General features: G+C 34.9%; 2 protein-coding genes across 4 annotated transcripts in view; one reads left to right on the top strand and one right to left on the bottom strand.

Annotated features, from left to right (window-relative positions):
• The window catches only part of LOC105265780 (probable cationic amino acid transporter), a gene marked incomplete in the record, with an annotated part of 45,596 nt that extends 22,649 nt beyond the window's left edge, over positions 1-22,947 (top strand). Inside the window, 9 exon segments of the mRNA XM_011303491.1 lie at positions 1,541-1,749; positions 14,339-14,510; positions 14,880-15,063; positions 15,259-15,383; positions 15,921-16,174; positions 16,807-17,049; positions 17,140-17,378; positions 17,977-18,104; positions 18,514-22,947. Of these exon segments, the coding sequence (XP_011301793.1) occupies positions 1,541-1,749; positions 14,339-14,510; positions 14,880-15,063; positions 15,259-15,383; positions 15,921-16,174; positions 16,807-17,049; positions 17,140-17,378; positions 17,977-18,104; positions 18,514-18,842 (1,883 nt within the window).
• LOC105265779 (uncharacterized) lies at positions 1,998-9,493 on the bottom strand. 3 transcript variants are annotated; one of them, XR_892098.1, is made up of 7 exons: positions 6,192-9,493; positions 5,543-5,789; positions 4,422-5,273; positions 4,081-4,340; positions 3,574-3,745; positions 3,257-3,483; positions 1,998-2,282 (listed from the first exon to the last, which is right to left on the bottom strand). XR_892098.1 is itself a non-coding variant. In XM_011303490.1 (7 exons), the coding sequence occupies exons 3-7, from the start codon at positions 5,784-5,786 to the stop codon at positions 3,359-3,361; spliced, it is 1,653 nt and encodes a 550-aa protein (XP_011301792.1). In that variant the 5' UTR covers positions 5,787-5,789; positions 6,192-6,839; positions 8,669-9,493; the 3' UTR covers positions 2,304-3,358. The 3 variants fall into 3 exon arrangements, 2 of the variants coding, with proteins under 2 accessions (XP_011301792.1, XP_011301790.1); XM_011303490.1 differs by lacking the exon at positions 1,998-2,282 and having other exon boundaries at positions 2,304-3,483; positions 6,192-6,839; positions 8,669-9,493; XM_011303488.1 differs by lacking the exon at positions 1,998-2,282 and having other exon boundaries at positions 2,304-3,483.
• Positions 22,948-24,328: the final 1,381 nt, after the last annotated feature.

Below are 24,328 nucleotides of genomic sequence, written 5' to 3'. Positions count from 1 at the left end.
AATTTTTCCAATATTTCCGCCAAGCTCCCACGTTATTTGTCGGGAATTTTTCTCTTTGTACATTTAATTTTTAATGATTAATCTGACACTGAGTAGATCGGATAACTGGGATCGTGGATGAGCATAAGGATGAAAATTACCAAGCCTGGGGTTTTTTTCTTTCACTGAGAATTTTAATGACGCTTGGGGCTTTAATTACGTCAAGGGTTGGAGGCTAATCAATGATTCTGAGGGGATTGAAGTTGGACAGGGAGCAATAGAGTGGAATTATTCAGAAATGAGAAAAGAGAAATCCTTGGGGAAGATAACAATGGTGAAATCAAAGGCTCAGGCACAGAATGGAGGTTATTAGAAGTTACTGGGAATTAAGTGAGAGGGTGGAAGTCAGTGGGCACAAATAATTTGGCCAATTCAATGTTTTTACTTCGTTTAAGGGTGGCTCATTTATTTGAGGAAAAGAGGGAAACCCGTCTATTTGGCCGGAATTTATTCTCGAATTTCTCCCTTTATTCGACACTTCTTTGATCCCATAAAATGTTATCATCGTTCTTCATTTAGGTATCACAATGCTCCAGTGAAATTGAATGAGCGCATTTCATATCTCCAGAATAAAAAAGAAGCTGAGAAATTCTGGAAATTCTATTCTGGGAACTAATAATCGGAAATGTTCCATTTAATCAACTCTTCGTCTTCTAAAATCTTTCCAATGATTTTCTGTTTTCGTATTCATAAGGAAAATCCGGGGTTTTTAGGAAAATATTCAAAAAGTCTGACTTTTTATAAATACTATTGTAAATAAATTAGTTAGTAATTAATTTCTCTATTTTTTCTTTCATCTTGTAAGGAAACTGACATTTTTTGGTGACGGGAAAAAAGATTATCTTAAAAAACGAATTTCTATTATAAAGAAAATTTTTTCCATCAATTTTTAGTGATAAAAAATTGTTTTAAAATCTTTTTTTGTGTTTAGTGTTCAATTCATTGCGAAATTATTTACACTGTAATTTTAAAAAATATTTGGTACTGTGACTGGACGGATTAAAAGAGAAAAGCGATTGTCTGACCAAAATACGTTTTACTACTCGAGAGTGTACTCTTGAAAATTTATTGAAGGTTGAGTCACAAAATCATCTGAATTTTCAATTAAAATAATTTTGAATTGAATTCCAATCAAAAGCAGTCACTAAATTTCTCATTTATCTTGAAAATTAAATAAAATAGGGTCTTCCATCCTAAATGATAATCTGATATTTTTATTTTGTAATCCTCATCATGAAAATTCAACATCAAATAAATTTTCAATAGATTCAGAAAATGTCGAAAAATTATTGCTTGACTTTTCCACATTTTCAGTTTAAAAAATACTCTCTTGACGTGAAAATCGAGAATTACCAGAATATTGAAGAAATTAACTGATTCGTCAATGAAAATTCCAACAATAATTTCATCACTTTCGTTGTTAAATATTTTTTGAGTATAATTTTTCAGCAGTGTGTTATTATAATTTTGAAAGATTATAGATACTCATTTGTTATTTCAGGCCGTCCACCGGATTTTCTTGCGTTCGTAATAACTCTTTTAATGATGATGCTGATGGCAGCGGGTGTGAAGAAATCACTGATATTCAACAATGTTCTAAACGCCATCAATTTATCAGTCTGGGTATTCATCATGACTGCTGGATTGTTCTACGTTGATTCAACCAATTGGTCAGAGCACAAGGGATTTCTTCCCTTCGGTTGGAATGGGGTGAGTCTCTCTCATCTTCACATATTTTTTTATACTGCCATCTCACTCCATACACTGAGAAAAAAATTTTTCTTTAGCCAAGAATATTGACTAACCACGAGAAAATATATTCGGCATTAGTAAGTCTTAGTAAATACTCCCAGTATTTACACCGTGATCGCCAGATTTACTGGTGGGAAGAAAATATTCTAGGCAAAATTAATTGTTTTTCTCAGTGCATGATCGGCACTGACTCCCGACTGGAAATTCAGACAGGGGTCACACCAGGGCCTAATAAGGTTGCCAGATTTCGTATTTAAGGCCCCAATCAGGCAAAAATGGGAGCGGCACCGAAAGGCCTGATCCGGGGTGTAACGCTTTGGCAAATCAGGCCCACATGATTTCTGCCTTACCCGGTCCACGTAATCTCTGCCACATACAGCCCTGATAAACGTAGACTGAGACGGGCCGGACGAGATCTCCTGGGCAGGGCTAGATAGCTAAACTAATGCGGGGCCGGATCATCAGGACTAGTTCAGGCCCTTACTCATCCCCTTTAAACAACCGGATATATTTTTTACTCATGGCATTGGTCAGAAAATTATTTTATTTCATTAATAATTGGATGTAGTTAACAAGCGTAGTGTTTAACATTAATTCTAATGGTGATACTAATGGTGAGTTACTAATAGTGATGGCATATGGCAAATTTTGCGAATTACCATTATTTTGTGAAGTCCATATACATCTGTTCCTTATAGTCTATGACACGAATTGTTAATACATTAGGCCATTATCTCCTATCTCCCAAAATTGCAATATTTTTTCTTTCATTACCTTGTACAGAAATTGAAAAAATATAAATGAATCACATATTTCTTGCAGTTAAGTACTTGCAATGTTGTTTACATTGCTCTGCCAAGCAACATTCATTAACACAAAACGAAACATGACAAACTCCAAATCGTCTCATTTCTCTTATTTCGCCCTAGCACTTTGGTAAGTTCCAAAAGAAGTGGAATCGCTTATAATTATCTCTTTAACTTAAAAAAAACACGTATTTTTAAATTGATAGAAATATTTTAGAGCAAATAATGTAACTCTCGAGTTAAAGAACAAAAACGATAACTAAAAAATTTTGATCATTCAATGGCAATAATAGTTGTCATTTTGGAAAAGACAATTCTGCACAAGCAAAATGATACATTAAATCTTTCTTGAAAATAGTGGTATTTTTTTTAGAAATAGCCCACGGACTTAGCGAAAGTCAAAAGAAATATAAATTAATCCTATGCTGTTTCCTTTCTAAGATACACCTTCACTCTATGAACTCTAACACTAACTAATAACTCTAATTAAACAAAAAAAAGCTTGACAAATTGCACTGCTTTTTTAAAATTACAATAATTTTCTGATGCATATGTAGCTCTCGATGTGTTTGAAATGAATGTAACGAATTCTTATAACGAAGGAGTTATTAAACAGTTTTTCGACAAAAAACAAAATGATAGGAAAAGAATTCACTCACAAATTATAGTGGTGTTGAAGCCATTCTTCAACCGATTATCACACAAGAGACGAAACTATAAATTTGAATTATTCATTTAATTTTGAATAAATTGTAGAAATATTATTCTTTTTGTAAACGAGCCAGACGTCCACCTTCCCAATCCTTTGCCGAGTTGAAAACACTTTTCAGAGCATTATTGAATGCTTTATCATCAAGTTTAGTACCTTGAACGGTTTGATGAATCACTAAAAATTAGTACATTTTATGAATTAATTATTTTATGTCAGTAATGCAGAGCAGAACGTAAATAAATTTTCATTCAACTAGTGTTATACCTTTTAAAAGCTGGTACAATGTAGTCTCCTGGAATACGTCTTTGGTAGCAGTTTTTTTCAGTGCGGTGAAATCATTGACAATTACATTTTTGCTAAGAAAAATGCGCATGATTGATGAGAGATTATGCGTTTTTATTTCGTATTTGTCAACCATTCGTTTTACTCGTTGAGCCTGTTACACAAAAGGAAAAACATGAAAAAAAAAAGTAGAAGTGACACAACGATATTAGTAACTTTAGACTATGGCCCAGTTTTTTATGACAATTCCGAAAGTCAGAGAAGACAGTTTAATTTTTATTATAACCTTTTTTGTGGAGTGAGTTGAGGCCTATAAGAAAAAAATGTATTATACATTTCCAATATAGTTGGAAAATATCAGTTTCTCTCAGTTTCATCCATGAGTCGAGTTGAATGGTGAAAAGATAAGTTAAGTTATCTTGTTTCACCACTCCTTATCGATTTATTTCTAATTTATTACAAGTTGACATAAATAAGTTGTAACCTTACCACTTTTCTAATATATCCCTTATCCTTGAGTTTTTCATCAAATACATAAAACTCAGCCTTGGATTTTACTGGCAATGCGAAATTCTCATCGTCAAGATTTTCTTCATCAACATCTATTTCTTGTCGATGGGATTTATGTGTAATCACATGTTCCAACTCTTGTATGTGGCCATTCGTCTCGAGCTGGCAACCATACAAGCGATCTATACGGCTTGACAAACTGTTGTGCATTTGTTTTAAATATTTCAGTAAATCCACAGCTAAAAAGAAAGAATTACAATCAAAAAACGATGATAAGAATTCCTAAAAATTGGTATGAGTTTTCCAATCGGAAAACGCACCTTCAGTGAGACTACCAGGCTGTTCTTCTGTGAGTGATCTGTCCGGATCCTCCTTACTCCCATCCCTGCCAGCATCCTGTGATGACCGTGAACGTCTCGCAGTTTTTTTCCCAATATCAATGTTTGAGCGGTCTGCCGAACGTGAGCGGCGCCTGTTCATCGAAGAATCCTGATTTCTGCTGGCAGAGAAGGCAACCTCTACGTCTTGTGGCAGAGAGGTCGTTTTCCCACCTTGTTGAGCAGCAAAAGGAGATTTGGGCTCAGGTACTGCTGGAAATGTTCTCAATTTCTTGGCAAGTTGAGCGGACAGGAGTTCATCTTTGTGTATTGTCGATTTCCTCTTTTGTCCAATGGGAATGTCAGAGCTGTTCAATTGAGGTGACGGAGACTTCAGTAGATAGGCACTTTTACTTCTCATAACTTGTATAGGGACTTGTTCTGTTGCACTTGATTTTCTGAAAGAGTGTCCAACTTCCACGTACTTGCGATTTTTTTCTGCTGCCTTCAAGTCCTCTGATCGAGAGTCATCATCATCATCAGTCTCTTGTCCTGTTAAGTTTTCAGTGGTGGATCCTTCTGAGGACAGCGAGTATCGTCTTGTTTCTGATTGCACTTTAGGCAAGTTTTTCTGTGACTGACGTTTGGGACGACCAACATGATCACGGGCACTGAGCAAATCAAAAACAGCTTCATCAAACTCATCATCAATATCTTTTTTTTTTCCATCTTCAATAGCGAGAGTAGTATTTTCCTCTTCGATTTTTCTTTCCACAGATGACTCACGATCGGTTGAGAATGCATATGGCTCGTATTCGCACTTTTTTGCTGCTTTCTGGGCTTCTGAATAGGTCTCTACAAATTATGATTACTGGTGATGACAATGTATAATCATGGAAGAATCAATTGATAGAGAACAACTCGATAATGAATTAGTAAAAAATCAAGAATAAATGTCATATAATATTTTGCCATTAATTGCTTCGATAATGTGTGAAACTCTTCTAATATTCTATAGCAATAATATATATTGTTCTTGGAAACTATTTTCGACGAAGAAAGTTTTCAGCAATTCCCTGTCAAAATCTCCTTTTTTCTGTTCCTATAACTGTAAAAAAACTCACTTGCTCGGCCAATGATAATGACTCTGTGAACAGGCCATGATTGATCAGCTGGTTGACACTTTTTGACCATTTCATGTAGTTTAGATATATCTCTGGCACTGAAAGGACCACAGGGGAAGTGGCACATTTTACATTTTCTTTCTACACACGAGAAAATCCATTCACTGGGTAAAATATCCACGCTGTATTTCTCTGAATCATCATCAGGAAAACGAACAATTTTGAAAGGATAATATTCCGTCATTTTCTGCAAATGATACGAATTTCTATTAAATTAACAAACAATATGTTTCGGATGGACAGGCATGATGTATAAGAAAACTGCGAAAATACAACAAAAACTCAATAAAAAACCGAGTTGCCCCAGGAAGAGTTCACAAGTCTAATCGTTTGATAGTTTGATAGTCTTCAGATGCATGGAGAAACAAGAAAATCTCTAACCGCCTCAGCATCTCCATAAAGAGAGAAAGACAGAAGATAGAAAGACCGGCTGGCTTTTTTATTAACATTATTTGAGAACTTAAAAATGGAAATGAACACAATTTCAAAAACTTTTAAACATTGGGAATTTGAAACGATTTTCTGGAATCATTCATTTCAATCTACATTTTCGTAGTTTTTGTTTAAGCTAAATGCAATTGATACTTACGATAATGAGAATGACCGACAGCCAAAGAGGTTAGGTTGATCAATTTTCACACACTTTCCCACTTCGCGATCAGATTAGTCGACGACTAATAAGATTAAGTTGCCGACAATTACTCAGTTTATTAAATCGATAGATCATGAATCACAAGTATGTAATCTGTAGCAATCACTATATTAATGATGCAACAATCTGTACACGTGCACCGGCATACGATGATTCTTAGTTTTGATGAGCTTTGACCACCTCTACTGCAATGTGTTGCTCAAATCCTATTTAGAAATGGAATAATGCCACCTTTTAATATTCGAGCAATTTTATGGCACTCAATGGTAGATCACAGTGCACAATCACTTTAGTCACCTCGCAGAAATGCAGGGCCTAGGATCCACCATTTTCAGGAACATACTGCCAGACTTCCGTTTAGTCTCACACTCACACACCTGTAGGCGTCGAGTCACTGTTACTAATTAATCCAGAGTAATTTTTGATCCGACACATTCCGAACTTCACAATAAAAAAGCTTCTTTAACTTTACGATGAACAAAGTCTTTAATGTATCCAGAATCGTGTCTTTGATTAGCGTAAATTTCGTAAATACGTATCACACAGTGTCATGTTGCCAACCGTAAGAATACATGTATTCAGTCGCTTATGCGCATGGCAAAAACAGTACAATTATCAAAATTTCAAATTACTATTTTACGAGATTCCGAGCGTACATTAGATATTTCCATCATAATTATTCATGTTCAACGAAATGTCCCCATACATCCAACAAATTTAGATAAATTTTACACCTGAATTCATCAATTTTTCCCCATTTAGAACCAATAAGTAAACGATAATAAAAATAAATAGTGACTGCGATTTTCGATTCATCAATTAAAACAAAGGGCTTTACTCTCTCTGTTCTCACATATGGAGAAGTGGCATTATATATATTTTGTGTTTGCCCTGGTGATTGACCTTAAGGGTTATCATTTTTTTCGAAACTTGGTTCAAACGATAAGATTTTACAGTAGATTCTGCCCGAGTAATCACCCACATTTCCAGCGCTTCTGAATTACAGGGAAAAGACAGAAGGGATTTTTTTTTTTTCAAGAGTTGTCCAGATATATAAATTTCATTCATACCCGGTGGAATGTGCATATTAGTAATCTCCAGTAAATTGTTATTTTCCAGAAGAACGGCATTATTTGGAAACTTGTCTGTCAACGTTGCTTCACGGTATTTTACACGTTTCACAATAACTTTCCCAGTCCGATCAGGTAAAAGCTGTCGTTCGATCTGTATTAGCTGTGGCGGTATAACGCGGGTTGAGTTAATGACAAAAGTCTCATGCAAACGCCTACAAATTTGAGAAAGAGGGCGATTACCTTGGCGTAGTAATCTCTTCATTTTCCCAAGTGTGCTTTCAAACGGAAATGCTGTAATGGTGGACAATGGAACAGCCATGTGGTAGACGTCATCAGCGAGATGAACCAAATTGTGAATATTCCCAATGAGACTGGCGGGTCCGTAAATTCGAGGCATTAATGACACGAATTTTACCAATAATCGTTTAGCGTTGGCGCACTCTGCAAGGGCTTTTGTTTTTGAGCATAATATTCGACACGATACATGGAGCAAAAGGAAATGCTTGTACATGATCTCTGGTAGAACTTTTTTAAAAATCACTGGTCCTGCATATAAAAGTATGAATTTGAATTCAGTCGCTTTGAAACGTTCGATTTCAGTCAATGAACGAGTTGTCCTTTGAAATTCACACGGAATTTGGTTTTGAAACTGTAATAGTAGAGCGGAGAGTAAAGCCTGAGCACTAAAATTTAAACGAGTGCTCTTATTATGCAACCAATATCCAATAAGTTTCTTCATCACACCAAGACAAAGCAAGTGCATGAAATCTAAAACAAATGACGTAACCATATTAATTTTTGGCGTAATTTTCAGAAGAGGAGATTGGCCGGTGTGATGTTCAGGATTAGATTGCTCACGAAAGGAATCATCGGTTCGTTCCTCACTTGAAACATCTAAAGGATATGTCGTCCTTCCCGCAACTCGTATTCCGCGGACATTACATCTTTCGCAAGCCCAATAAGCACCATGATGTTTGATACATTTCAGAAAAGCTCGAGCGGGTCGATCACAAACGAAACATTTAATACATACTCTATATTTCTGATTGTTGATGAATAATCCATCACGTTGGACCCCATTTAATTCATCAACAAATTTTTCTAGGAATTTATCCAGATTTTTGGGTTTACTGGTTCCTGAGTAAATAGCTACAGGAAAAGGTTTGTAAAAATTTTCCTCAGAGTAAATTGAACACAGAATAGGCCAAAACTGTTTGGAACTTGATTTGTATAATTGTAGGCCGTCGACATTAATGACCAAGTAGATAATCCTATCAATATGCAATTGTGGATTGGCCTGTCGTTTCAGCTGCTCCGTTAAATTGAAATATACAAACTCACTGTTATCTTTCGGGTCGACTTGAATATCATATCGTGCACTGGTAGTGCCGAGAAAAGTTTTGGCACATTTTGGTAATTCAGGCAGCAATCTTTGGCGAAATATTAGGAGCAACTCAGTCAGCTGTGTGTGTGTCACTTTATGATGTCTACGGGCCCATTCACGCAGCTGTTCGGTTTCTGGATTTTCACTAGAAAATTCATCGAGTGTGTCAATATCATCCTCAGTCACACTTGCTGGACGTAATTCATCCTCATCATCCTCATCGCCCCATACCGAATTTTCAGATTCTCCATCCGAAGAAAATAATTCCGGATTTTCGATACCGTTATTTGATTCAGAAGGTAATTCAATGAAATTTCCATTAGAAAAACCATGCTCATCAAGCTCGCCATCACAAAACTCTGAGTGTGAATCTGAATCACCAGGAATCAAAGAATGATTCTGAATGTTAAGAGTTTCACCACCATCATTAACTGGAGGACATCTTGTCCTAGCATTGTTCAATTCACCTCGCGAACACGTATTTTCAAATAAACTTTTCCCAAGCCATTCATCATCAATATTATTTCTAGAGTCAGCATTAACTTTTTCTGTTCTTTGTTTATTCCGATGACGTTGGACCCGTTCAAGTTGGAGTATTTTTTTTCGTCTATTTGGATCACTCATTGTAATAATTGTTGGCAGCCAGAGATACACTCATAATTCTACATAACCTCGCTTATAATTCTTTCACGGAATTGAGGAAGACACGTTAAAAATATTTAAAACACTCGGGATGTGACAAAAATCAAAAGTTTTTTCAATATATAGGGTTATAACGCATTTTTCCTATTTCACCACACCTGCTGGTGGTAACAGGAAACAAAAAACCAGATACATTCAGTATATTCTATCCTTGATTTGAGTATAGTATATATGTATATTTAGTGTACTCCGGTATACCAGACTTATACTTAGACAAGACCTGATCATGTATGCCTGCCCTGGCGTACCTTATCTCCACCTTAACGAAACCAGATGAGGCAAACCCTAGATTTACCGTACTCCGGCATGACAGACTTGCACCTGGTCAAGGCCTGATCACGTATACCTGATCATCACCTGACCTGGCATGCCGTAAGTCAAATGCATCATGGCCTGATCACCAAAGCACACGGCATGCCTTACACCGGCAAGCTGGATATAGCCCTTGTTTAGACCTGAGAAGGCATGCCAGGCTCCGGGCGGCCTGATTCTTAACCAACTTGGCCCTGATGTGACAACAAGCTTGCCGTATTAAATTTCTAGTCGGGCTCTTTGTGTACTCTTCAGGGAGGAATTTTAGAGTACAAGAAGCAAATGAAAACACCCCAAATTCTCCCGAAAGAAAGAAAAAAAATAACAAAATGCAGGGATAATTAAGAACCCCTTGGAAAGGGATGAGCATCATGTTCTTCAAATATTTTTGGGGTTTCACTGAATCATATGCACGCCTTAATATGTACTCACAAAAAACTCTACTGATTTAATTAAATAATTGCTTTTCAAAGTAAATTGACAACTAGCAGGAAAATCCTCATACTTTAATATTTCAATAATTGCATTCTTTCGATTCATTATTATATTAAAAAAAATGTATTGCAATTGCAATTATAGTCATCTGAATTTTGAATTATACACAGAGAGAAATGTTCAATAAAAATTACGTGTATTTTCCGTAATTCTGGAGCGAAATGTGGCTGTCGGAAATTTTACGGAACTGTCACGTAATTTTTATCTAATGTTACGGAATTTTTCTGCGGTGTTCCGTAATTTTTATCTGAATTATTAGTGAAAAATTACGATACCGTCACTTAAATTTTTCGAATCGACTCCGTAATCGGTAAGTGACCTGAAAGTTCCGTAATTTTTACTACATATTTCTCTCCGTGTAGGAGTTTGAATTCGATTCCAATTAGCGACACTCTCTAAATTTCCCGTTTATCATGAAAATTCAAGAAAATTGCGTTTCGTGTGGTAAATGATAATTGATTTTTGAATTGAAACTCGAATTTTCATACTCGACATGAAAATTCAACATCACATCAAATGAAATTTTCAATCTACTGCTGGTATATATGGGAAACATATATCAGTTATATACACATGTATCCCAGCAAAATTACAATATATAAGATAAATACTGAACATATTCGACATATCTCTGACATTTCCGTGAAATATATTTGCAATAAAAATGCAATAAATTATTATTAGCATGTATATCCTTTCCGCGAGGGATATGAACCGGGAAATTCAGAATTACCAAAATATTCAAGAAATTACCAGACTTGTCGTCAACGGAAATTTCTGCCCAATATTCATGTCACTTTGTCGTTACTAAAAAAATCCACTTTGTTTAATTTGAAAAATTGAATATCACGTGTAATATTCCGATGGCGTGTTAAAAAATCCACAGGAATAATTACATTGAAACATGTGGATTTTCTTGTTGTCTGAAAATTTCCTCGGCAAAACTAATTATTTTTACCAGTGCGAGAAAATGGACTACTTGCTATTATTAAAAAAAAGAAGAAACAAAAATGGGAGTTACATGTGTTTCTTGTTAGGATGGAGATATTTAATTTGTTATGTTAATGTCTTTCGGTAACTTTTCGTATTAAATTTTTTTTCTTTCGTCTAAATGATCAATGTTGTATTACCCACGAGCGGTATTTGCCTGAATGACTGGAGGGTTTTGGGGCTTGTTGAAACAATGGCAAACTTGTTGCATCCCAGAGATGTGAGAAACATATGCAATGAGCCCTCGGGGTTTTTGTGGTGTACATAATATCTACGAGTAGGCTCAAATGTGGTTTAGGAGTGACTCAGAATGAGTGAGTGGAGGAGTGAAAAAGTGATTGAGGTGGATTAGATGAGGCTTTTCCGAGGGCACGAAATAGAGGTGTTTCACTGAAAGATATCAAGATATCACGAGGGTTACACTCGGAAATACTGATACAAACAAAAAATAATATTTATCTTCAAAAGAAAAAGGAAAGTTTTTGTTTTGGGAAATACAGAAAGATAGCCTTAAGGATATGATGGACGGAGTATTGAAATAAAATGGGGTGAAAGAAACAATAATAATGATAAGATATTGACATACCAGCGAATAAGAGGATACAGATAACATTTTTTTCTCGACGATGACTCAAAAAATCATTATGAAAATCAATGGAATTGGGGCAGTGGATGTTCGATTCTTCATTATCTCGATCGAGTCCGTAGATATTAAATTTTTAAAACATCTCCAGAAGTTTGGAGTCCAAGATTTATGGCTATAAAATCTACTGCCAACAGGATAGGGTAAAAAAATTAAAATGTATGAGTTTTGGGTTAAAAAATTGGAAATTCAGAAATTAGACTGAAAAAAATGGAGGGTCAAAACCTGTAATTCATTCGGAAGCATTAAACTAATTTATAAATAATGAATTAAGTAGAGAAAAAACAAAAGAAATGGCGCAATTTTTTTCACGTGAAGAAGAACGGAATAAAATCTTCAACTTCCGACGAAATTATTTTTTGTGATTTGATGAATTGTTCCCGCTGTCTTCATTATGATTAATTGTTTTCATCTGTTTCTGAAGAGCTTTCCTAAGAGAATTTTTGTCGAGAAATTGATTGTTCTCCGTATAAGTGTGGAATCATAAATCATGGCACGAAATGATCGAGGGAATTCTCGAGATCATTACGAGACTATCATTCAATCATTAGGTAGCCATCTCCATTTAATCTGTAGTCTCGCGATAACAAATCGTTTTTCCTTCAATTTTTCGTCGTGAGATTCGGTAAAAATTAATTTTCACCCACTTTTAAGAGATTCCCACGGGGTATCTCTGGAATTATTATGCCCCATCATCAGACAAATGGATTTCTCTTATCTCTTGCAATCCAACTGGGGCCACCAAAAACTTTACTCTTTCAATGATAGATTACTCCGCAATAGTTTTTGTTCTTTTCCAAATTACTTTATGATGTATTGGTGTAATTTGAAACTGAAAAATCCAGAGCGCATTTCTTCATTGCGAGTTGGAGATAAGAACTCTCCAAAGTTTTGTTACATGTGGTAAGACAGCAGTAACTGATCGATAACGACTGGGGAGGAACTTCCAACAGTAATAAAGATAAAAACTAGGTCTTATTGTTTGCGGTTTTTTGATTATCAAGTGCAAAAAATATTATCCCTGTAAAAATTCTAACGGTATCTCATTGAATGAACGATTTCCTGTAAAAGAAGTCCAGGAAGAAAAGTATTTTCCCCTACACTGTTAGGAATTCCTTGAAATTTCAGTGATAAAGGTATTGGAATTCTTAATTATGTGAGTTTGAATTTAGTTTCAATTAAAAAGAATCATTAAATTTTTCATTTGTCTCGAAAATTCAAGACCATTAGGGTTTTCATGTTGAATGATCATTGAATTTTCAATAGGTCGAAAGTTCAGGGAATTTAAGCTCAGAACCTTTCATATTTTAACGTCTTTTGACTGTCGTATGTTCAGTCAGAAATTAACCCATTCGTCACTGAAATATTATCTACAAAATTAATATTACTTCGACGTAAAAAATTTCCTGGTTTTTACTCGAAATTTCAAGCACAATTTTCCAACAGTGTAGAATCACTAGAAAAATATTCAATGTCTTAACATTTTAATTCATTTCACTTTTCAACTCCTCAAAGCACTGAACCTTCAAATTTGCGCAATTATAAATAAATTTCCAGGAGAAGCGAAAGAAGTTGAAAAATAAAACAGTGAATTTTCACAGGAACTCAAAGCAAAGTGCGTGAAAAGATTCTGGTGGGAATAGATTGTCCCCCATTAATAAAGAAATTATTTCGTAGATGAAAAAGTTTGCCCATGATTCAGCCAAGACGGCAGACACTTTGTGGGGCATAAGTATCCCTAAAAAAAGTGTCTGTCCTTTCTGTCAATTTTCTTTGAGAACTTGATATGAAACATTAGCATGGGGAGAAATGTGGATTGTTAAGGGTAACCTATTCAAAGAGAAACCGGATCGAGGGCGTGCAATTCTCAAGGGCCATCAGCTCAGAGAGAAGTAGCCTCATAAGTTCCTACACCTCTCTCGAAACTGGTGCAGCTTGACCTTTCAATGGCCTCAGAGTTTTTTCATTTATTTATTTATTTTTTCCCCACCCCTGTTCCTCCATTGTACCCTCCACCGTTTAAAATAGCCCTTTCAATGCTCCGATTAGAGAGCATGCGTCAAGTACGTGGGTATTCTCTTCCTGAGCCAAAGAGACGAGATATCAATATCGATTTACCAAAAGAACTTTGACGTTTTCATGATAATAAAAAAGCAATCTTCAATTATTTTATTTAGACATCAATTTCTTCCATTCAAAGAAAACCTTCTGGCATTTACTTGTGTCTCTTGTTGAGGTGAGGATATATTTAAGAATAATAACATGAACTGGTGAATGAAAGCTGTTGGGAAGAGACAATTCTTATCGATGCTGGTGTCATCTTCATTTATTGCTTTGAAAGCTTAGACAGTCCCTTCCAAATCCCCTCGATGTCCATCATTTCTTATTGAACCGAAGACATCGATAAAAAATGTCATAAAAACACGATATGCTGTGTTACTATTATTCTTTGGGAAATACTAACGATTCTCAATTGATGACACAGGTGTTTACGGGGGCAGCGACTTGTTTCTATGCATTCATTGGATTTGACATAATAGCGACGACTGGCGAAGAAGCGACAAATCCAAAGAAGAGTATCCCATTAGCAATTGTTTCCTCTCTTGCTATTATTCTCATTGCCTACGTATCGAGCAGCATGGTGCTGACACTAATTGGTGAGTCCCAACCCAGAAAAAAATTCTCTCAAGATTTGTTGTAAACAAATGAAGGAATGGTTTTTCAGATGAAAAATTACAAGCTCAAGGCGATATAACTTAAAATATCCGATGGCAATTAAAAAAAAACCACCTGAAATAAAGCTATTTGACAGCTTGGAATACTAACTGAAATCCGAGTTTGATAAATAATCCGAGCAATTTTTAGACGCATCATTTAAAATATCAATAATTCCTCATTGAAATTAAAAGGAGAACTTATCAATGAATCTGAAGCAAGCAGATTAATCGTCAGTAGAAGACTCGAGGTTTCAGTTGGCAACAATTTGGGTAGTTTTAGCTTTACCAATAATGAATAATAATTTTCAGTTCCTTATGACGAAGTAGACCAAGACTCAGCCCTCGTAGAAATGTTCGGCCAAGTTGGAGCATACAAATGTAAATACATCGTAGCAGTGGGTGCACTTGCCGGATTGACAGTATCAATGTTTGGCAGTATGTTTCCCATGCCTAGAATAGTTTACGCAATGGCACAGGATGGTTTAATATTCCGGTAAATATTCATAATTAAATTACCCATTAAACTCATTCAACACCCATTGACTCGGCTACAAGAAAATTCATGATATTCTCTAATGCCTTGTGCATAAATATTTAAGTTATTATAAAAGTTAAATGCCGACACCAGCTTCCGGCTGATGTTGCCCAACCACTACGTATACTCAAACTTTGTGCAATTTATTTTTAGTATGTTCAGCCAAATTTGGCCAACCACTGGAACACCAGCTCTAGCAACACTGACATCCGGATTAGCTGCAGCGTTAGCAGCACTTCTAATTAAATTAGAAGTCCTCGTAGAGATGATGTCCATCGGTGAGATATTTATAGCTTCAATTATGTAAAGAGTATTTATCGAGGAAAAGTATTAGTTCTTATAATATATTCTATACTCAATTCTACGCCGTGAAAAAATAATAATTTTCAATTAAATTTAATAATTAGAAGAAATTCCAGACGTTCCAAATGAAAATATATCAAATATGTATATGTATATAATTTACTCAGTCAGTCGCTCAAGTAAATATGTTCTGGCACATTCACTTGAGAGATTTAATGAATAAATTGATTTAGGACAAGTAATTTGTTTTTCTCAATGGAATTTCGTACTGAGAATAGAAGCATCGATCAGGCTTTCTCGCTCGTATGCTTGGTCAGTCGTCGCCTTCGGTTGGAACGAATTTTCCTGATGGTTTCTGATATTTTCCATGGAAAATTCCGTCAGAAATCGTTAACAGTGTAGAATGAAGTTTAAAATATTCTAGATTTCATTATATTTTTTGTTTCTGACTTGCGCCTAACTGTTTGTCTTTTGTAATAATTAATAATATACTTTTTCAATGAATAATTCAGGTACTCTGTTGGCCTATACTCTCGTATCAACATGTGTTTTAATCCTGCGTTATCAACCTCACTCGACGAATCTCATTGAACTTCTGCCCCAGAGTCTACGTACCCCATGCAGGTCACCCACTAAAGAAACCCAAGGCAATGGTCAAGCCCCTTATGGCAAAGAATTGAGACCTGATCAGCTTACTATCGCCCTTAGCACCGTTCAAACGACACAGACTGAGATAACGACCAACAGTAATGGCCAGCGCGTTACCGTAAGATATCTTCAATTTACCATCAACCGACATCAAAGACTCGAAAAGAGTTGATGAAAAGTTTAATTCAATAAATTTTTAACTCAACAACTTTCTACCCTTTGGTCAATACTTGAGGCCAATAAATTGAATTGAAACCTTTGAAGTGAGATTAGCTCATCACCTCCAAAGTTTCCCTTTTCAAAGTTTCTTCAGACTAAATAAGTGCTTCTAAGTTTGATCAAGTTTTGTCATGCTGTTTCACTATTCTCATGAAAGAAAAATTAGGGTAGCAATTTCTCTTGAGTACTTTCACCTGAATTTTCGCTACTCTCTTTAATAATTTTGACATTTTTTAAATTCTATCTTGAATAATTCAGTTGTGTCAGAAATGGGAGGCACATCTTGCACTATCCTTCAGTCTTCGCACCATATTCCCAAATTTTGCAATTTCACATTTGCTGTCAAGTTATTTATTATCATAAAATATTTATGGCAATTTATATTACTTCCAACCAAAATTATATAAATTAATAGTTCACCGGATTGCAATTTGAAAATAAAAAAACGTCGAAATAGGCCGAATGGTTTTTTGGATTTGGACTGGAATTTAATGATTGGTTCTTGTCTTGATTGGTTTAAAAAAATTAAAGGTGAGGCGTGTGAGACGAGCCAATAGTTCATCACCCGATTCAGATGACACATACGGTGGTGAGGAAGACGATGTGGGTTTAGGAAAAGACGATCAGTACCTAGTTAGCGATAGAACGGAGAATAAATTTTATGGGAGCGTTCATGCGGCAGCAGCTTCATCAACTTGTGGTAGCGCCCATCAATACCCGGGTACGACGCCAATTATCGGTCCACCACTCAATTATCTTCAGCGACGACTTCAGGTATGAAAAAAATTGCCAATTCACTAGAACGTAGGAAATGATTTTCTTGTGGAAATTTAACCGGTAATTATTGAAATATCTAATTATCAGGCTGCGCAGTATCTCTGTCCTGCCATTTTCCCATGGGTTGACAGAGGACCAGCGACTGAGGCATCTGGTCGTTATGTTATGAAAATGGTGGGAATCCTGTATCTACTCATTCTAATCTTCGATTTCATCATTGTCTGTGGCATGGGCGGCATGGGAACATTCATGACTATCGTCATGTTTTTATTTTTATTCGCTATTATTGGAGTCCTTCTCGCCATTAGTAGAAAGCCTCAGAATAGGTAATTGAAATATTTAATAATGGGAGAGTCTAAGTCAAAACGGAGTGACTAAGTATTTTTTGAATTTTTTCGTACCGTGAGGTCAACTGAATTTTTCATTCTTGAGTTTGAATGCAATCTTAATTAAAAACCTTCGCTAGATTTCGCATTCGTCTTCGAGATTCAAAAAAATTTTAATTTTTGTGGTAAATCGCTCGTAAAAATTCAATGAAAGCTGAAGATTTGACAATAATTGTAAAGATTAAATTGCAAAAATAGCAATCGAATTTTTGGATGATGAAAAATTCTGAGAAGTTTTTTAAGACTAAACGGGTTTGTCGAGGAGTATTTTATTTAAAAAATTAACGTATTTTTGTCGTTATGAAAAATTCACATTCAAATTGAGTATTCTATTGACTTGCAGATTATTCGTACGATTTTTAGACGGAATTTTTTTAAGGGCGAGACGACTTTAGAATAATTAATTTATAGATATTCAGATGAGATTAGTAAATTTTGTGAAGGTATATGAAATTTTTCCTTTGGCCAGACTCTCCCCCGTATCTATTCATAAATTCTGATCGATAAATCTTAAATGATTCTCTCATTACCATATTAGGAATAGCATTATGTTCATGACACCGGGACTCCCCTTTGTGCCGGCGATAGCAGTGACTGTCAACGTGTACCTCATATTTAACTTGAGCATATTGACACTGGTCAGATTTACAGTATGGATGATACTTGGTAAGAAAATACTATATCATCATGCCTAATGCAGATTCTTCATTGATATTTGCACTGTCAAAATAAATTTTCTTTTTTGCATTCTTCACGATTTTAAGAATTTTACATCCACGAGGCGAATACGTGCGAAAGCAATCGTTACATTCAGAAGAAAATCTATTTTTCCAAACATATTGACTTCCCTGTAGTTACCAGTAAATCTGGTAATCACAGCATAAATAGAAACCAAATATATTTTCTTGTGGTTAGCAAATATAGTTGAGAGAAGACATTCCTTTTACTTTAATTAATGAAAAATTTGATTTTGAAAAGAAAAATAAATTTGAAAAATCTGCATTTTTTATTTCTTTAGGTAACAGCAATATTGTGATGTCACAACTTGAGGAGAAATCGTCATTATCTATTTCAGGTTTTATAATGTATTTCTACTATGGTATCAAGAACAGCAGTCTTGAGACAGAAACAGAGGATGGTCGAGCAGATAGCGGCAATACCGGCAACATAGAGTTAAAAATTACAGAGCATGCAGGTGCCTCACCATCACATCACTACGTCAATCAGGATCGCAGTATATATGAGGGACAGCAGTTGGATGCATTTGGCCAGCCAGTATTTGGCAATACTAATTTCGGTGGTACACCAATGCATGGAAGTACCACAGCCCAAACCCATACTACAAATACCAAAGCAAATCCTCTATTTGTTGCTCAGGATAGTTTTCCATCCTGGGATGATTGAGTCTACTTAGTTGTGAGGGCTGTACACCAATGAAAATGAAACATTTATGAAGATGAATGAGAACGAAAAATGACTAAAATATGGAATAATACTGAAAGGCATGTAGCGCACGCAGCACGCACGCACGTACATAAAACGCACGTCACGAAGCAAAAAAAAAAAATGAAACGATGATGAATAAATGTGGTCGTCCATATAAAAAGGTTTCTTGTGCGCCCTTCTCGTTTTCGAGATTTAGGCACTTTCGTGATTTGGGTTGGAATTGCCATTTTTCTGAATTATTTCAAATGAAAGTTGAACTTTTCTCACTGCATGTCGAAATAGGCCAATTGAATCTCATTAGCCCAACTAGAAGTTAATCAGTTCGAATGAAAAAAAAGAAAAGGGCTCTTGTTGAAGAGCGAATACTCCATACGAATTCCGTATGGAGTTCCTTCTAACAGGGGCTTATTATTACTGGAAGGCAATTTTATTATGCCCGGACGATTTATGTGGAAAGGGGGTTTGAATACTGAACAATGATTTTCATCCATAAATGACAGCCGAATAATTCATTTACTGTATTCACCTCTCGTTCGCGATATGAATAAATCGATAAGTTCTTCAGTTTTAACGATTTATTCGGCCTCATTGGATATTGGCTTACTGACGATTATATTTACCTATCTAATAATTTTATAATTCAGTTTTCTGAATTGCAGTTCAGAAATTTTTGCAATTTAATTTTAAGAAAAGGTTCATTTCATTAATGAGAGTATCGACGTTTGTTATGGAAGAAAGTTTCTATTCATCTTAATATAAAATGAAACCAATCGATTTGGAGCGAGTTTATATTGGAATACTCAATAACTTCTAACAAGAGCACCAGTAAATCCATTGTCTAATTTTTAAATGTTTTAAAAACTTTGTTTTTAAAGTTAACAACTTTAAAACTTCATAACTCCGAAAATTTTCAACTTAGAGAGTGTTATTTGGGATAAAAATTTTTGAAATTTCATGGCCACATTGCTAACTCCTTATCGCAAGGGACCTTCCCACGTGGACAGCCACAAATAATGATCGAGGGCAAATGTCTGCTGGATGATTCTGGAGAATGAAACTATGATAACGAAGTTTAATTATAAATATACGTTCCATTGATTTAGGATATCAAGTGCATATCGAGGCGATTCATTAATTCATCCGGCGACTTCCATCCATTAAAAAAAGTTTAGAAAAACAGAAATGTTGAAAAAGATACTATTATTGAAGATGAATCAATATATATTGCCAATTTTTCTTGCAGTGTAAGTTTTCTCAGAGCCGATATAGTTATTGCTGATTATTATATATAAATGAAAATAAAAACAAATATATATTTTATTCTCCTGTCCATCAGTGATCGAATACTCAATGATTATTGACGAGTGTTCAACTGTGTAACAGTGAAGAATGCGTGATACCTGGAGTTAGACATGTTAGAAACATTTTAATGAATCTTGTTCTGCCTAAGTCTAGTCTTTCCCAAATGAATTTCATCTATTAAATTTAAAAGAAAAAAACATAATCTGATTGTTAATCATCTGTAGTCTTAACCAACGTCTTCACCTCGACCTCGTATTATGAATATTGCGGGATTCTCGAAAAACTAATTAAACAAACTAATGACTTTCAATTAAAATGAGAAAAATTCTCGCAATTTTTACCCCCTGCATTTACTTTAAGCGTGAAACAAACTGACACTAAATGAATCAGATGGTAAAACTTTGATTTACTGAATCTCTGTGAAAATTTTGGCCATAATTGTTTCCATATTCACGAATAATTACGTGTTTAATAACTGTAAATTATCAGTTTATGACACGCAGATTATATCTGTATATGAATACTGTCGGCAGGCCCGATAGTAAGCATTTACTATTGCAATTTATCCCTGAGTTACTCGAATTACCCAAGAATGACCCTCGAGCATGTGCAAAACCAGTTATTTCATAAACACGAAGGTATACCTTTGTAATGATTAATGATAAAACGATATATTGCAATCGTTGACGATTTGCGGTGTCGAATACGAAATGAATAATGATTAACACCACTCTGTGTCGTATGAATTCTGTACTCCAAATATTGAATATTGTTGAGCCCCGATACAACTCGTGACGAATATAAATTTAAATATCGCTTACATAATTGTAATCATCATTAGCCAGTGGAATAATGTGTGAATGGTCGACGTTTAGGGAGATGAAACATGAAACAAAAGTATCATTCTGTGAAAGAACAGTGCCTGCACCCCAGACGCTAGTTGAGTATTAGATTCTATCGTTCTTCAGAAGAAATTTACAACAAAAATCAAGTGCAACAATGAAAGAGAATAATTTATTGTTCATTTAGAGTCATTATGAATTGTAATACGTTTAATTTATAGAATTGGAGAATGATAGCCATTGTATTGGTTGGATTGATGCAAGAACATGTGGAGTGATTGAAATCATTGCTTCTTTAGTTAGACTTTCAAATTTTTAGATAGGAGGACAAGGGCCTATTTAATGTATTACGCGAGAATCCATGGGGTCTTATCTGATTGCTGAATGGATAATGGTAGGATTAAATGAAGAGAAGCCCAACAACTTGAGGTGCATAGCATGGAACAGCAGTAACCAATGGAGAATGAAGGAAATCTCAAAAACAATCTGTTTTTCATCCATTCTTCCAGAATTGTATGCGTGCGTGTGTGCTTTACTATCCACTTGTAAACTCGCAGAAAATTCGAATGTTTTCTCGTAATTATGAAAAACAAACTTTAAAAATATACCAAAAAAAGTCATGTTTAACCGCCGTATTTCAAGGCATAACAATTTTCACGAGTTACGAAGAACAAAATAATTTACGATCCGCATGTACTAGCTATCGACCATTATCTTTGGTTTGAACTTTATCTTGTTATTTTAGAATATTTATGAGTTTGAGTAACGAATTGTGTTACAGAACAACTTCGATTGATATAAAAAAGTTATGATAAAAATGAGAGAAAATTTTTGGAGGGTAGGGGACCGATATTGATTTTATGGGATCTGCTAAGTTTGCAGAAAGATCATTAAAAATATGCAGTTTACCAGCCGCCATGATGGGGGAATGGAATACAGTTGACAGTCAATGATAATATAGAATCGAAATGGACTGTCAAATGTTAACGATGATGAACTGCGCATTTTTAATTATTCTCACTTCATGAATATTTAAATTCTGCGCCTGTCGTGGAATATTCTACTAATTGAATTTAATTGGGGTTTACAGTGACAGTTTTGATGTTATAATCTAGAAATCAGAAAATAATTATCATAGTTAATTAGTTAATTATTAGTTAATTATCATAAATATCATTTTTCAAATGATCATTTGCAAGTGTGTTTAATTTGTTAATTTATTAGTAAAAATGACTACTATATGTAATGGAAGTGCTCACTTGTCTAGCATTATTTTTTTTTATCGCCATTGGAGTGGTTTCCGCAATTAAAAAACCAAATTTATCAATATTTTACATCAACAAGATAAAATTCAAACGAAGGATGGCGTTAGATTGATAGTGCATGCGGTTTGTAACAAGAAACATCTTCCGGTCATTGTATGTTAAATGACAAACTACACAAATACAATTCTCTAAACTTTGGATCTCGGACACACGTAATTGTGTGTCAGTTATTATCGTTACTATATGTATAGTCTGACGTATAGCGTACCGCAAGAAATGGCGTATAAATAAAAAAAAAGTGAAGAAGTTAAATTTCGACAGGGGCAATTAGCTAATTACCACTCATTCGACCATAATGATAAAGTGACGTCGATTTTCACAGAGTTAAATTACTAGTCGTTGCTCCAGCTGATCATGTTTTTCATTGAAAATTCATTCATTGTGATTTTTTTTTAATTTTTTCATTAAGAGAGTCAGCTCGGAATGGTCCAAATTTTTGGTATGAATACGAAGTGTGCGGCGGTGAACAAGAAAAAAAAAAGGGAATGATTGGAGTTACTGAATTTTTCCATGTAAAATATATACCCTCCGTATAAATTACGTTATTTAATATCGATAAGGATAAAAAATAAAAGGTGATTATTCGAAATGAAAGATTCAATGTGTTGCAAGCTCTATTATTATCTCCATGAATTTTTCAGTTTTTAAATAAAAGAGAGGAAATGAGTGGATATTACGTTAAAATATAGATAGAATATCGTGACAAGAATGTAGACAGTCCCTTGAATATTTACATTTAAACATTCAGATTATTTTATTATTTAGATTATATATATTACATTTGCTCTCTCATTAAAAATGAATTAATTATTCTTTCGTTTCAATTATTTCTAATAAAAGAGTTAAGCTTGCAAAAAAAAATAGAGAATGATTAGAGCGGCTGAATTTTTCCATGTAAAGTGTATACCCTTCATATAAATTACCTTATTTAATATCGATAAGGATAAAAAACAAAAGGTGATTATTCGAAATGAAAGATTCAATGTGTTGCAAGCTCTATTATTATCCCCATGAATTTTTCAGTTTAAAAAAAGAAGGAGGAAAACGAGTGGACGTTACTTTAAGATATTGTGGAAGCAATGATCCAGTTAATATCGTGGATAAGGATTTTTCATGAGTTTCCGCAATAGTTGGCAATAAAAGTCCTTTCATATATCATAGTAGCACCAAGTACTAATGTATAGTGTATATCACAGAGGATGAATGAGGTGGGGGGTGGCAAAAAGTGCTAGCTGATTCATGGGCAATATGGGATATAAACCCGAGGTAAGAAAAGCACGTATCCCACCCATGGAATTCCAACTCCATGGACAAGAAATGAAGGATTATATCTTTCAAAACGCAAAAAAATTAAATCAATCTTCTGTCCAATAAATTCCATAATACTGAAAATGATGGAAGCGAGGAGAATACCAAATAATGAGGCGAGTAATTTCCCAGTAACTCGAGAAATAAGAACCCTCTATTTCCGTTCCTTGGATTTGCGTTGAGTTTATGCTTCGGTTTATTCAAAATAAAATAGAGCTGATAAAATGCAAGTTCGACAATCCACGAGGGGCATTGTTATCCAGGAAAGGCACATTTTCACGGGAACTACAATAAATCCATTTATTTATTTTTTTTTTTTCATCGACAGAAGTAAATTTAATGGAAATTGTCAAGGGCATTGTTATCGAGCTTCGAGTCTAACGGACAAACCATTCGAGACAATTTTTTCTTTTGTTCTTCAGGTATTATCGAGTTGATAGTGAGCCAAAAATACGGGGTAAGGATTATTCTCCCGTTTGCAGGAGATAACAATCGCAATTTCAGAAGGTGAACGAGGAAAATTGCTGGGACATTCTATCGTTTACATAGGTAACTGCTTAAACTCCTCTGATCCCGTTGAATCATAAGGTATGTACATTGTAATAATTGGGAGCTAAAAACTTGAGTTAATATTTTCTTTGTCGTATTTTATTTCAAACCCTAGATG

This window comes from Fopius arisanus, unplaced genomic scaffold (genome assembly GCF_000806365.1).
Source record: "Fopius arisanus strain USDA-PBARC FA_bdor unplaced genomic scaffold, ASM80636v1 scaffold00032, whole genome shotgun sequence".
NCBI classification, from domain to species: Eukaryota; Metazoa; Arthropoda; class Insecta; order Hymenoptera; family Braconidae; genus Fopius; species Fopius arisanus.
This window is presented reverse-complemented; position numbering and strand designations above follow the sequence as displayed.

Excerpts from the sequence above, each read along its gene's own strand:
- LOC105265779 (XM_011303488.1), bottom strand. The coding sequence starts at position 5,786 with ATGACGGAATATTATCCTTTCAAAATTGTTCGTTTTCCTGATGATGAT. Across the intron at positions 3,746-4,080 it reads AGGGATATATTAGAAAAGTG|GCTCAACGAGTAAAACGAAT; the intron begins GTAAGGTTACAA and ends TTTGTGTAACAG. Across the intron at positions 3,484-3,573 it reads ATTGTACCAGCTTTTAAAAG|TGATTCATCAAACCGTTCAA; the intron begins GTATAACACTAG and ends ACTAATTTTTAG.